Source organism: Ascaphus truei, chromosome 12 (assembly GCF_040206685.1).
Source record: "Ascaphus truei isolate aAscTru1 chromosome 12, aAscTru1.hap1, whole genome shotgun sequence".
In the NCBI taxonomy this organism is placed as follows: Eukaryota; Metazoa; Chordata; class Amphibia; order Anura; family Ascaphidae; genus Ascaphus; species Ascaphus truei.
This window is the reverse complement of record NC_134494.1, coordinates 34453924-34466855: the sequence shown is the minus strand read 5'-3', so window position 1 is coordinate 34466855 and position 12932 is coordinate 34453924. Positions and strand designations below refer to the sequence as shown.

Genomic DNA, 12932 nt, shown 5'->3' with positions numbered 1-12932 from the left:
TCAATTTGGTCCAGTATCCGGAGAGGAGATTACACAAGCGCTTCTCAAATTAAAACTAAGCAGCAAATGTGGACCTGACTTACTACAATCTAGGTTTTTAAGACTTGGTGCCCCAGCAATTGCCAAACCAATTGCTTCCATAGTCAACCCTATCCTGTCTGCAGGCCATATCCCTAAGACGTGGAAAGCTGCCAGAGTTGTCCCAATCTTCAAAAGTGGGGACAAAAACACTGTCTCAAACTACAGGCCAATCTCCCTTCTCCCAATCCTATCCAAAGTCATCGAAAAATGTGTCCACTCCCAATTAAGCGATTACTATAACAAGACAAATTTCCCTAGCCAATTCCAATCTGACTTTCGCCCCAAACACTCTACCGTAACTACCCTGCTAAAAGTTTGCAATGAAATCCAGTGTGGAATGGAACGGGGTCAACTCACTGGTGCAGTATTCCTAGATTTTGCAAAGGTTTTTGATACTGTTGATCATGCTATCCTGCTTAACAAACTCCAGAGCTCTGGAATAGGGAAGCATGCTTTAAACTGGTTTCAGTCCTACCTATCAGGTAGTTCCCAACATGTGTCCATCTATGGCTCTAATTCTAACTCCCTGGATATCACCTGTGGCGTCCCGCAAGTCTTTGTTCTGGGGCCCCTACTCAGTGTTCATCAATGATCTTCCCACAGCTTGTCAGGAAGCCTCAATACACATGTATGCAGATGACACAATCCTATATGCACACAGCCATAGCCTCTCTGACTTTTTGAGACTCGAAAACTGGATTTCCCAAAACAAACTGTTTTTAAACACTGACAAGACTGTAACAATGGTATTTAGGACCAAGACTACATTTTTAAAGCATCCAGCGACTGAGCTCCAGATTAGAACCAACACTAACACCACCCTAACTCCTGTTACTAGTTTTAAATACCTGGGCATATGGTTTGACTCCCACTTAACATTCGGGATGCACATTGATACTCTTGTGAAGGATAAAATATGGAGATCATATCTCTATGCTTTATAGAAACCACTCGTCTCCATATTTATCTGTTTGCTGTGCTTTTTACTAATACTGTTTTCTATCCGAGGTGACCGTGAAATTCCGCTTGCACAGACTCTGGCCCACGCAATAAGGAAGTGATATCAGAGAAAACGAAACCTAACTTCAGAAAGCAAGGACACACGGCATTTCTGTGAAACTTGCATCAGCCGACAAGACCCCCGCCCCCATCGTGCCTTTTTTCTACTAACTAATGTAATAATTGGATAAGCTTTGCCGCATAATAGGTGTGGCATTGAATGGCATTGAGTGACATTGAATGATTGGCTAGTGTTAGCCTACTTTGATAAAAATAGATTGTAATACAAAAACTCGGCAGTCTTGTCTTGACTACTTGTCTGAGGAAACTGATACGTGACTCTGTGTCATTATTGGGATCCGGGGTGCGCACCCAGACTCTAAGTTACATAATTTGGAGCCCACATCTGAGCAGTAGAGACCCTCGATTGAAGAGACCTTAACAGTTGGCGTAGTCGGCAGGATCCTTGTGAAGGGACATCGGAACAATCCTGAACCCGTCTCCATCCAAGGAGGACGTCCCCTGTCCGGACTGATCTGGGGGTCTGATCAACCTCTAAGGACAAGGTAAGATATATTCAGAATATATTTTTATCGAACTCCTGTCAGTCTGTTCAGGTTGGCGACACTTGGTTGATGGGCTAAGTATTGTTAATCTATACGAGACCATAAAGTCCGGTGGTTCCCGCCAAGGATTTATATAGTTGGTAAGGTCTTGTGCCTGCCAGATGTGTGGTTTATGTTCATATGTCATAAGGGTTACGGAATAACGACATTATAAGTAGTAAGGGGACGAGTGTGTAAGGATATCTATTGTTAGATAATAGGAGGATCGTCCATACAGGTGACGGTCCGGGGAGTGTCTGACAACCAAGACCTACTGTCACGGCCCCCTTAAACCTCCAACATCACCGTATTAATATGGGGATGTTTGCTGTTTCTGCCGAACTTGGCCGCACGCCAGCCGCATCTCCTGTTCAGCGCTAATGGCGCTGAACATTGAAAGCGCCCGCGGTGTCGAAACCGAAGGAAAAAAGCCAGCGTCTGCCCGCGCTTTTAAAAATCCTGCGGTGGCGGCCGCAGGAGACTAAAGGCGGCCGCCACTGTATGCCAAACTAGGGGTACTTTACAGGAACAAATCCTCCCTAAGTCTCCTGGTCAGAAAACGTATCGCACAGCTAATGCCAATTATTGACTATGGAGACATAGTATATGGCTCAACACCTCAAACCCACCTTAGCAAACTTGACACCCTCTACAATTCAATTTGTCGTTTTGTTCTCCAATGCAACTATAACACAAATCACTGCGAAATGCTCAAAGAACTAGATTGTCATCACTCGAGTCTAGGCGCAAAGTTCACCTTTCCTGTCTTGCCTTCAAATTCTTTATGGGCAAGCTACCCAGCTACCTGAACAAGCTCCTCACCCATACCACATGCAGAACTTATCATCTGAGATCTGACTCCAAAAGACTGTTCATGGTCCCAAGACTCAACAAAGTATCCAGCCATTCCTCCTTCTCTTACCGTGCACCCTAAAACTGGAACAACCTACCAGAGACTCTCACATCCACCACCAGTTTAAGTTCTTTCAAATCTAAGGCTGTCACACATTTTAATCTGGTCTGTAACTGTTTCATACACCCATAATATATATTATCTTTAATTGTGCACGCAATGTCTTGTATATAATGTATACCCTGCTCATTTATGTAACTGTATTTGTAAACATGTATTATTTGTCTTAACTCTGTGCCCAGGACATACTTGAAAACGAGAGGTAACTCTCAATGTATTACTTCCTGGTAAAATATTTTATAAATATATAAATAATATAGATGAGAAGGAACAAAACGAAGGTAGAAGTGATCGGAGTGGGACCTTTTGCCGCTGCAGTGCAGCCGCCAGACATTTGGCCCCTAAGGTAAGTGATTAGCGTTATCATTAGGGGTTAATTGTAGGGATTTTAGGGTAAGGGGTTAAGGTTAGGGGATTAGGGTAAAGGGTTAAGGTTAGGGATATTAAGGTAACGGTTAGGGGATTAGGGTAAGGGGTTAAGGTTAGGGGTATTAAGGTAAGGGTTTAAGGTTAGGGAAATAGGGTAAAGGGTTAAGGTTAGGGGTATTAAGGTGAGGGGTTAAGGTTAGGGGATTAGTGTACGGGGTTAGGGTTAGGGGATTAGTGTAAGTAGTTATGGTTAGGGGGTTAGTGTAAGGGGTTAAGGTTAGGGGATTAGGGTAAGGGGTTAAGGTTAGGGGATTAGGGTATGGGATTAAGGTTAATGGATTAGTGTAAGGGGTTAAGGTTAGCCATCCTCCCTCTCTGGGCAAATTACACCACTGGCCACCCTCTCTCTCTTGGCAGGTTACAACTCTGACCATCCTCTCTCTGGGTAGGTTACACCTCTGGTCACCCTCTCACTGGGCAGGTTACACCTCTGGACACCATCTCTCTGGGCAGTTTACTCCTCTGGCCATCCTCTCTCTCTCTGGGCAGTTTAGACCTCTGGCCACCCTCTCTCTCTGGGCAGGTTACACCTCTGGCCACCCTCTCTCTCTGGGTAGGTTACACCCCCTACTCACGTACACTAGTATACATTTTTTATATCAAAAGCCTGCAATTGCTGGTGAGATATGCGCAGGTAGAGGTGGGTCTCCCTGTGCAGCTCTCTCTGCAGCTCCCCCACGTACGTAACAATTATATTCAGGTACCCGATGAGTTCACGAAATGGCAATAGCAGCATTTAGATAAATAAAAGGTGAATCACTCACTCAGAAAATGACATCAAGGGGCCTATTCTATAAGGCTTCAGAAAAAAAATCACTGGGCCGGTAAGCCTCGATTACCTGTGATAGCAAAATTCCCAAAACTGGCAAGTAGCTGGCGACGTAATGATCGCCTCTCTCGAAAGGGCTCACCCGGCGATCTGTCTTAGCTGCAGAGAGAGCTACACAGAGAGACCCACCTCTCCCTGCGCATATCTCACCAGCAATGGCAGGCTTTTGATAAAAAAATGTATACTAGTGTACGTGAGTAGGGGGCCCCCGGAGCAGAGCCGCCGTTGATTTCAGGTCCGGGGACCCCCTGCTTCCCGATATACAGGCCCCGTTATGGGGCTAAACACCCCAATAATAAAATAATTGAAAAGCCTAATAGTACACATGAATAAAAATTATCTATCACCAAAAGAGCAAAAGAATTATGTTTTTCCAAAAAAATAAGAATTCAATTAAATAAACCCCTATCCAACCAATTCAAGAAATAAAAAACTAGCCAACAAAGCAATTAAATAAATAAAACCACTAGCCAACAAAACAATTCACTAATTTAAAACGCTAACCAATCCTAAAATGTACTAAAAACAAGCCATACAAATTCCAAACAATTTAATCCAAACAATAATAGAAAAAAATAAAAATCAATTGAAAACAAGCATTTGCCACAAAAATGCATTGCCTGTCAGTGTATTTATCTGCACCCCCAGGGGCACAGATTAATACATTATCAATCAATGGGCAAGCAAAAACATAAAAAGAAATAAATACAATATAAAAAGCTGAAAAAAGACAATTACATACATTCAATATTTATCTTAGCTTTAGAAGTCTTGACACTCCGAATCCCGGCGCATCTGCGAGCTCTCAACCCGCGACATCATCACCCGCAATTCAACTCAATCCTCCTTGAAGACCAGCATCAGGTAAAAAAAATCTTCTTTCTTTGATCTTTTGTCACCTTCTTGTTTCTTTTCTTTAATTTTCTTTCAATCCAAAACCCCATGTTAAATCCACAACAGATGTTGTCCCGTCATCTTCTTGAGCTAAAATGAGATGGAACAGGCCTTATATAGGGCCTGTGAAGTCACATTTCCAGCTCCAATCCGATTGGACGCGGTATCATTTGCCGCCTCTTTTTTTTTTTTTTTTTTAAGGATCTGACGTCATCTCCAAGGCAGGTACGTCACATCCTTAAAACCACATGTCTCATATCACATGGTATTACAGCCAATGGAATTGAAGACAATCCCATTGGTTCCTGTACCATGTGATATGTCACATTAGTTAAAAAGGATGTGACATCACTTTAAGGGATGATGTCACATCCTTTAAATCTCGATGAGGCAACATCCGTTTGGATTTACCATGGGACTGGATTGAAAGAAGAAGATAGAACAAAAGAAGAAAATAATTAAAGAAGAAGAAAGAAGGTGAAAGAAAGAACAATTTTTTTACCTAATGCTGATCTTCGAGGTAGATGGAGTTGGATTGCGGGTGATGATGTCGCGGGTCGAGAGTTTGCAGATACGCCGGGATTCGGAGGGTGAAGACTTCTAAAGGTAAGATATCCATATTTGGATAATAGTTATTTGCCCATTAATGTACTGTTTTGTGGAGGGTTGTTGGGGGTAGAGGAGGTGGGTAGTAGTATTGTTGGGTTTTTGAATGTTTATTGTGGGTAGCAAGGATGGGTGAAGTTGGTATTTGGCCCTTGGTGGGTGTTTATACCTACCGGTTGGGTAGCGGGCGGGGTTAACCCCTTCATTACCTTAGCGGTATTAACCACAAAGATAATGAAGGGGTTACTCCACCCACAACCCTCCGCAAGGCCTAAACACCCACCAAGGGCCAAATACCACCATCACCCACCCCCGCTACCCACAATAAACATGGCACTGGTAGTTATCACCTTCATTGCCTTAGTGGTCAGCCACTAAGGTAATGATGTTGCCTGTAAATGCATTTTTTTTGCATAGGATTCATGCCGGGGGTCTCCGGTGCTGATATTAGCTCCGGAGACTCCCGGCATCAATCCGATGCAGGAAAAAAGCCTTCTCAGCAGGCTCTCTCCAGCCTCACACCTTTCCCGGCGTGACAATTTTGGGAGAAACTCGCCGTTCTAGAGCCGCGATTAGCCTCGATAAACTAATCGAGTCTACTAGAATTGCATGAGTTTCAAAACCTGCTGATAAGTGGCTTATCGCCAGTCACCCAGCAATGTGTTTTGGACAGCTGAAAAAATTGTCGATTCATGCCTTTATCGCCCACAACAGCTTATCGAGGCTTATAGAATAGGCCCCCAAGTCTTCTTGCTATGTAGTTCTTTCATTCATAATTAGTTGGTGCCAATCTTAAAGTAGTTTAGTATGTTTGACCAAAATTCTGAGGGCTTTTCCCAATAGTACTTGTCATTGAAGTTTTAACATCCGTGAAATTGATTTGCCCCCACAGTGTTAAAAACGGCCAATGTAAATGTGAAAAAAGATGCTACCGAAATGATAAGGCCAGACACACAGACATAGAATTTAATGGCAGAGAAGAACCCCTTGACCCACCGTGTCCGCCCATTCTCCGATCTGCTGTACAACCGCAGACCCTATCTGATCCTTGGCTTTCTAACACAATACATGAAAGGCCATTCACTTGCCAAGTTTGAGTCAAATGAGCCTCCGCTATGTGTAACATTACTTAGAATTGAATCATTGTTACAGGGTTAACTCTTTCACTGCTGCAGAGAGCTCGGCCTCAAATATTCCCAATAGAAGGTATTTCTGACAGTTCCCACAGAGAGAATTTCCAGACATATATGTAACCTAGAAAACTAGTGCAGGGTTTTAAAAGGAGGAATATTATGATGGAAAAGGTAAAGGTAATATGCTTTACAGTACTTGTCATATGACATGCTTTTAGATCCTGTGTAAATATGTTGTAATGTGTCCTTATCACTTTAGACTAAGTTTTTTTGCATAAAGAATGTATAAGCGAGGTCAGAAAATAAATACATGTTTCCCCTTCATATTTTGGAAAGGCCACTGTAGTTCTCCAGTTAAGGCAGGGGTGGGCCACTCCCGTCCACAAGGGCTGCCAACAGGTCAGGTTTTCAGGAAATGCCTTGCTTCAGCACAAGAGGTGCCAACTTCGACTGAGCCACTGGCTGAGTCACCTGTGCTGAAGCAGGGATATCCTGAATACCTTAACTGTTGGTGGCACTTGAGGACTCGAGTTGCCCAGCCCTGAATTAAAGCATACTGTAAGTTATTATATGGTTTACTTAATGAGGAGTACCTTTTCTACCATCTACAATTTCATGGAGGGTCCAGTAAATAACCTCTTAGTTGTATAAAGAATATAGGTGGGGATATATTAAGGTCCAATGCAGGGTATCTTGACAAGTGCCAGCGTTAACTAGCGTTCAATCAGTGGCAGTTAACACCAGATGGGGATGCGTTTACCCTGCATCGGCATTTAGTGAATCCCGGTATAAGAATTTACAAAGTATTTCTCACCAAAAGCAGAAAAATAATGAACACATATTTCACTGATCTCCAGTTGAAATACCCATTATTCTGCTATTTAATATTACGAGAGGAATAATTAACAGAAAATGTCCCAGACTTATCTGGAACCAAATGGCAAAAAAGAGCCTTTGAGTCTATAGTTGTAAAGTTGTTGTGGATTGCAAAGGTATTTATATAAGTTGTTGTGTGTAACCTTTTACTCAGGGAAAAAGTCTAGTGTGTGTGGCCTAGTTAGGATGGCTGTAGAAAGTGAACAGCACACACATTCAATGCTTCAATCACAACTGAATAGTCAATCAGCGGAAGAACGTTACGACTTTGCTACTGAAAGGACAGGACTACTGTATCAACCCAGATGTGACTTACTGGGCGCTATTAAGCAAAGAGATACTTGACATATGTATTTTGGTGGAAAAGATACTTCAAATGCTTGTTTGGTAGCATTTCCCTGTGTGATAATATGTATGTTTGTGTCTATAATTTTGCTCAGGATTGTTTCAGGATCTTTCTGTAGAGAAATATTTTAGTTTCAGACTGTATGCCTTTTAACAAATCGACATACTGCTGGTGTGCTCCTTTTGATACAGCTACTATTTTTCATTATCCAAACCAATTTTTTTTATTAACATATTGAAGTTTATGAAGGGATATTTTGTTTAAATAAAGTTTACCAACTGCAAAACTAATGTAAATAATATTATACATTTTATTAAACATAAAAATCCCTCCGATTGCAGTGGGATTTTTACCTTTGATAAATGCTTTTTATTCCAGTTTATTCTTAGCTGGGAGAGTTTACTAAAGAACCTCTAATGTTCTGGGAAAACAAATACCCCAAAGTTATCATTATTATTTTTTTTTAATCAAAGCTCAGTTGAAACGTTAATACTACTATTAAAAAATGTGAAGCTAAATTAATATATATATATTTTTAAATATATACAGATTGCAGAACATGAGCGCAGCACGATTATTCTGTTATGGGAATGAGGCTGCACACATCCATCAGTTAGGCTGGAGTTACAGGTTGGTATTGGGCTTCTGGTGTCAGAAACCATAGTGAAGTTTTTAGTCTCTGCGAATAAAACCAATTACAGCCACGTGTGCATAGTATCAGCTGCAGAGGTTTCAAGAGAAGTTAAAAGATGATTAATAAAAAGGAAACTTCTGGACTGTTAGTCAAGACAGATGGAAAGTTTATACAATTTTGGTGCTTACAATTAGAGGTGGGCGAATCTGTTTCTCGGATTTTCGCTGATGTTGCCCCCCAAATCCATTTTGCGGTATAAAATGTGCAAACGGTTTGGCCAGTTTCAATCTGCACGGCTTCATCAAAATTCGCCATTGGATACAACTCGCGGACAGATTCGTAGAATCCAATCTGCAGTTTCAGCAAATCCGTTGGCGGATTCTTAAGGATCTGCCAATGGATCACTGAATCTGTGGGTCGGATTCTACACATCCGTCCGCGGGTTGTGCAATCCGCGGAGTGTATTGGTAATAATAATAATAATAATAAAAATGACAAAACATGAATCACCCTTTTTGACATTGATCCGCTGAAATTCGGGGATCCGCTACAGATCCAAATTTGTCCATCTCTACTTGCAAATGAGTCTTCCTTATACAGTAAGTTACCCTTTATCTTTTTATAGTTTCTAGTTTGTGTAAATCTGTTCTTTATCAAAGCCCTAGGAAACTGTATCTACTTAGGTCCCTATTCCATACAGTGTACTATGAAGCCACTTTGCAATGTCGGGGAAACCTATGAGCTTCTTTGTAATGAGAAAAGCCCTTGAAGGTTGCACAGATCAAACTTTAGAAGGTACAGAGGAGGACTGATTGGTATATGTAGTAAGTCCTATCCATGCACCTGCAATGTTAGTCATTACCCAATAAATATCATGGACGTTAGTAACATACAGGAGTGTCTCCTTAGAATCATGTTCTTTTTATGTACTTTGTTGTCAAAGGACTATCAGATTCATGAACTCACGTTGAGGATTATAGTGTCTAAGAGGTTTAATGTGTTTCTTGTTTCCAGCACAACTAAATGAAATACATTGGGATTTGGGACTTGTTGCCAACAAGTGTTGGGGCTGTTTGGCAAACACAGGCACTTTGGTGCCAAGCTTGCTGACAGTAACCTTCACCTGACCTATACCAGAGAATGACAGGCAACTTCTTTGGTGATTTCTCACTAAATATACATATCAATAATCAAGTTGGAGATTAGGAAATGTACTTGGTGTGTACACATAAATGTATGCCGACATTGCTAATTCACAGTGTATTGTTACATTAATGTGACCGTATAATATAAAATCTAGTGACCAACAAAACTATGGGATTTCATGGACCCTGGTGATGTATGTGGTTGCTTAAAATATTTTAGATCACATGGTTAGTAAACATTCGGTACATTCACAGATTTTGCATGGAAAATTCCTCCTAGAGTCACATCTTTACTCTGAACTTAACTGGTGTGAGAAACAGATCTACTGTACTATGTCAAACATTAATTGGTAGATAAACTCCATTAACCCCAGCTCTGTTGCTACACACATCCAGGGATGGAAGATAAAGGAATCTTTCTAAGTAAAACAAATGACAGCCACTTGTGCACTGCATCAGCCTCAGGGGCTACAAGAGAACTTAAATAATGGTCAAAGAAAAGGCAGCTTCTAAGACATTTCCACAAAGAAAACAATCCTACTGAACAGTTTGTAATTATGGTCTGTGGGATCTTCACTGCTGGCGCATAAAAGCTGCAGAAAAAGGTGATGCAGGTGTGATATACATACAGTACATCAAAGTAACCCCACAAACACCATATATAACCCCCCAAACCCCACACATTAAAGTTACCCAACCACAAACACGATACATACGTTCAAATGAAAGTAGCCCCAAAACCCCATACATAACCCCCACACCCAATACATACATTAAAGTAACCACACAAACACAATACATTGGTTCAAATTAAAGTAACCCCCAACACACATACATTATAATTAAAGTAACCTCATACACGCAATAAAGTAACTCCCCATACCACATACATACATTAAAGTAACTCCCCCACACACAATACATACATTAAAGTTATCCCTCGCACACCATACATAAATTAAAATTCAAGTAACTCCCCATACCACATACATACATTAAAGTAACTCCCCTTTCCCCCTTCACACCCACCAGTGTCACAGACAGAGACACACACAAACACACACAATGTATATGTTGCCTTTCCTGGATCAGAGAGGACTGTCGCACAGCGCCCTCTGATGTCCGTAATGGGAAGCATGGCTGGCACAAGGGACAAATGCTCCCCTTCCCCCCCCCCCCCCAGACAGCCCACACTAGTACTGGTCTTTAACTGGAGGCATAACCATAAATGGGCACTTTTTTTGGCGGATTGAAATCTGCCTCAGATTGGCCGGTTCCTTTGGTTCGCAGATTTCCGCGTATCAGCCTCAAAAAGGAAAATTTGCAGTTTCGAATTTTTAAAATCTATTTGAGAGGGCAGCCTGAAATACGTGGCTGGATTGTTAAGATTCTGGACAGATCCATCTGGGGGAGGGTGGGAGAGAGGATATATCTCTCTCTCTCTCTCACTCCGTGGATTAATACGTGTGCTGATTTTTAACAATCTGGCCACTGATGGTGGAATCTGCAGACCGGATTCTTACAAATCCATCCGGATTGTTTCCAATGGAGGATATGGATGAATCCACACGGATTTGTTAGCGCCCGATCCATAGACGGATTTTGGTGGGGGAGACAGATTTGGTTGAAAAAAAATCCGGGACACGACGGGAAACGTATTTGGAATGGTTTGCCCACCTCTCCCATATAAGCAGGGGACATCCTTACAGGAAGCGTACAGCACTTAAACCAACATCTCACTAATTCCATCACTGGCAGAGTTTGCGGTTGGAAGTAGTATTTCTATTTGATGTTTAACTCCTTCCTTGCTTTAAAGAAGCAATTCAAGCAGGCAGTTTTATTTCGTGTGAATTTGTTTTTAACATAAGATTGAAGCTGAGAGTCTCTTTGGTTGAACCCCATTAATTTCAGCTCTGGGGACCCCTGCTTCCGGAGATAGACCTCAGTAGGGGGGTGCTGGTAGCCGTTCCGTTCTGCTAGCAGGGATCATGAGTTCCAAAGCCCCATCGCCCTGTGGGCCAATAGGAAGCCCCGATGCCATCAGGTGCGACTTCCTATTGGCTCGCATGACTGGGGGCTTAAAACTTCGCTGAGATACCGGCGGTCTCCTGAGATGAAATTAACGGGGTTCAGCTCCGGAGACCCTCTGCATCAAACCCATGTTTAAACATACTCAATAGAAAAAGTGCACGAATAGCTTGTTTAAATCAGCTAAATGTCATCAGAAACATCAGACACAGATAGTGAGGTGTCGTGTTTAAGAATCCCCCCGGGATGTGTTCAGTGGCAGCGCACATCTCAGTGACACTATTACCTCCGATCCCACTATTCTTCACATAAAGTAAGAATATAAGGAGTATGGCAACATATCTGACTGTTGTTAGTTCAAGAGGTGCATCTCCATCACTGCCGTACAAATACTGCAGCAATAATACTTCCCTTCACATGTACAAGCAGTGCTTTGTGAAAGTAAATATAGCAACTTCGTCTAAATTTAGCATAGGTTGAACTGGATGGACGCATGTCTTTTTTCAACCTCATCTACCATGTAACTATGTAACTTGTGCATGGTTTGAAATTCCCGCTCATTAACCCATTGAGTGTCAAGAGGCCCTGAGGAGCCATGCATAGCAGAGCCCTCTGGCATTGAAAGGGTTAATATAATATAGGACAGAATATTATATTATAGATCTCCGGAAGATAAAAGATCTCCCCGAGTCCTGCACTGCAGAACTTCTATGCAGTAAATGTAAGAACAGAGACATTTCATTGCAGTGAAGTTTGGATACATTCACACAGTATTTTCATATTATATATGTATATTGCCGTTTTTGACACATAGCTAAGAATATCAGCAGCAGGCACAGCCCCCTATATACTGCATTACACTGACCCCCTGTCATTGGCAGCATGAGCTCACCTCACATTATACAGTAGCACAATGACAACAACATCATACTTACCTTTTTGCTGTCTGAAGCACTGAATAGACCCAGAGTGGTGAACCATCTTCATTCAAATAATGCAATGGCTTATGTATGTATGGCAAATGGGGGAAATGAATTGCTTTCTGCTGCCTCTACTTCTAGGCTCCCGGAGCTCATGGAGACTGTGGAATAGGACACCTGCCTTAGCAGAGCACTTATACTCCCTCCATGTTGTCATAGAAACCCATGGATGAAGTTCCAGTTTCATACTCCCCTTAGTGGATGGATGAAGGATAATTCACATCAATGCTGGTTTACAATGAGGTTTTTTTCTTCTTCTGCTGCATGCTGCAGCGTACAGGACTATAGCAATAAGCAGCAAGGTGCAGGGAATCCAACGCTTCATAAGCAGAATATATTAGGGACACGGTCCCACTTAATAGATTTAGCAGCAT

The 12932-nt window shown here is 41.9% G+C and overlaps 1 protein-coding gene across 3 annotated transcripts in view; it reads right to left on the bottom strand.

Moving 5' to 3' along the window:
• Positions 1-12650, bottom strand: part of ANO3 (anoctamin 3) — a 183733-nt gene extending 171083 nt beyond the window's left edge. For all 3 annotated transcript variants that reach the window (XM_075567281.1, XM_075567282.1, XM_075567283.1), the window contains exon 1: positions 12514-12650. In XM_075567281.1, coding sequence (XP_075423396.1) covers positions 12514-12565 — 52 coding nt within the window. In that variant the 5' untranslated portion in view covers positions 12566-12650. The remainder of the gene's footprint in view (positions 1-12513) is intronic.
• Between the last annotated feature and the right edge of the window lie 282 nt (positions 12651-12932).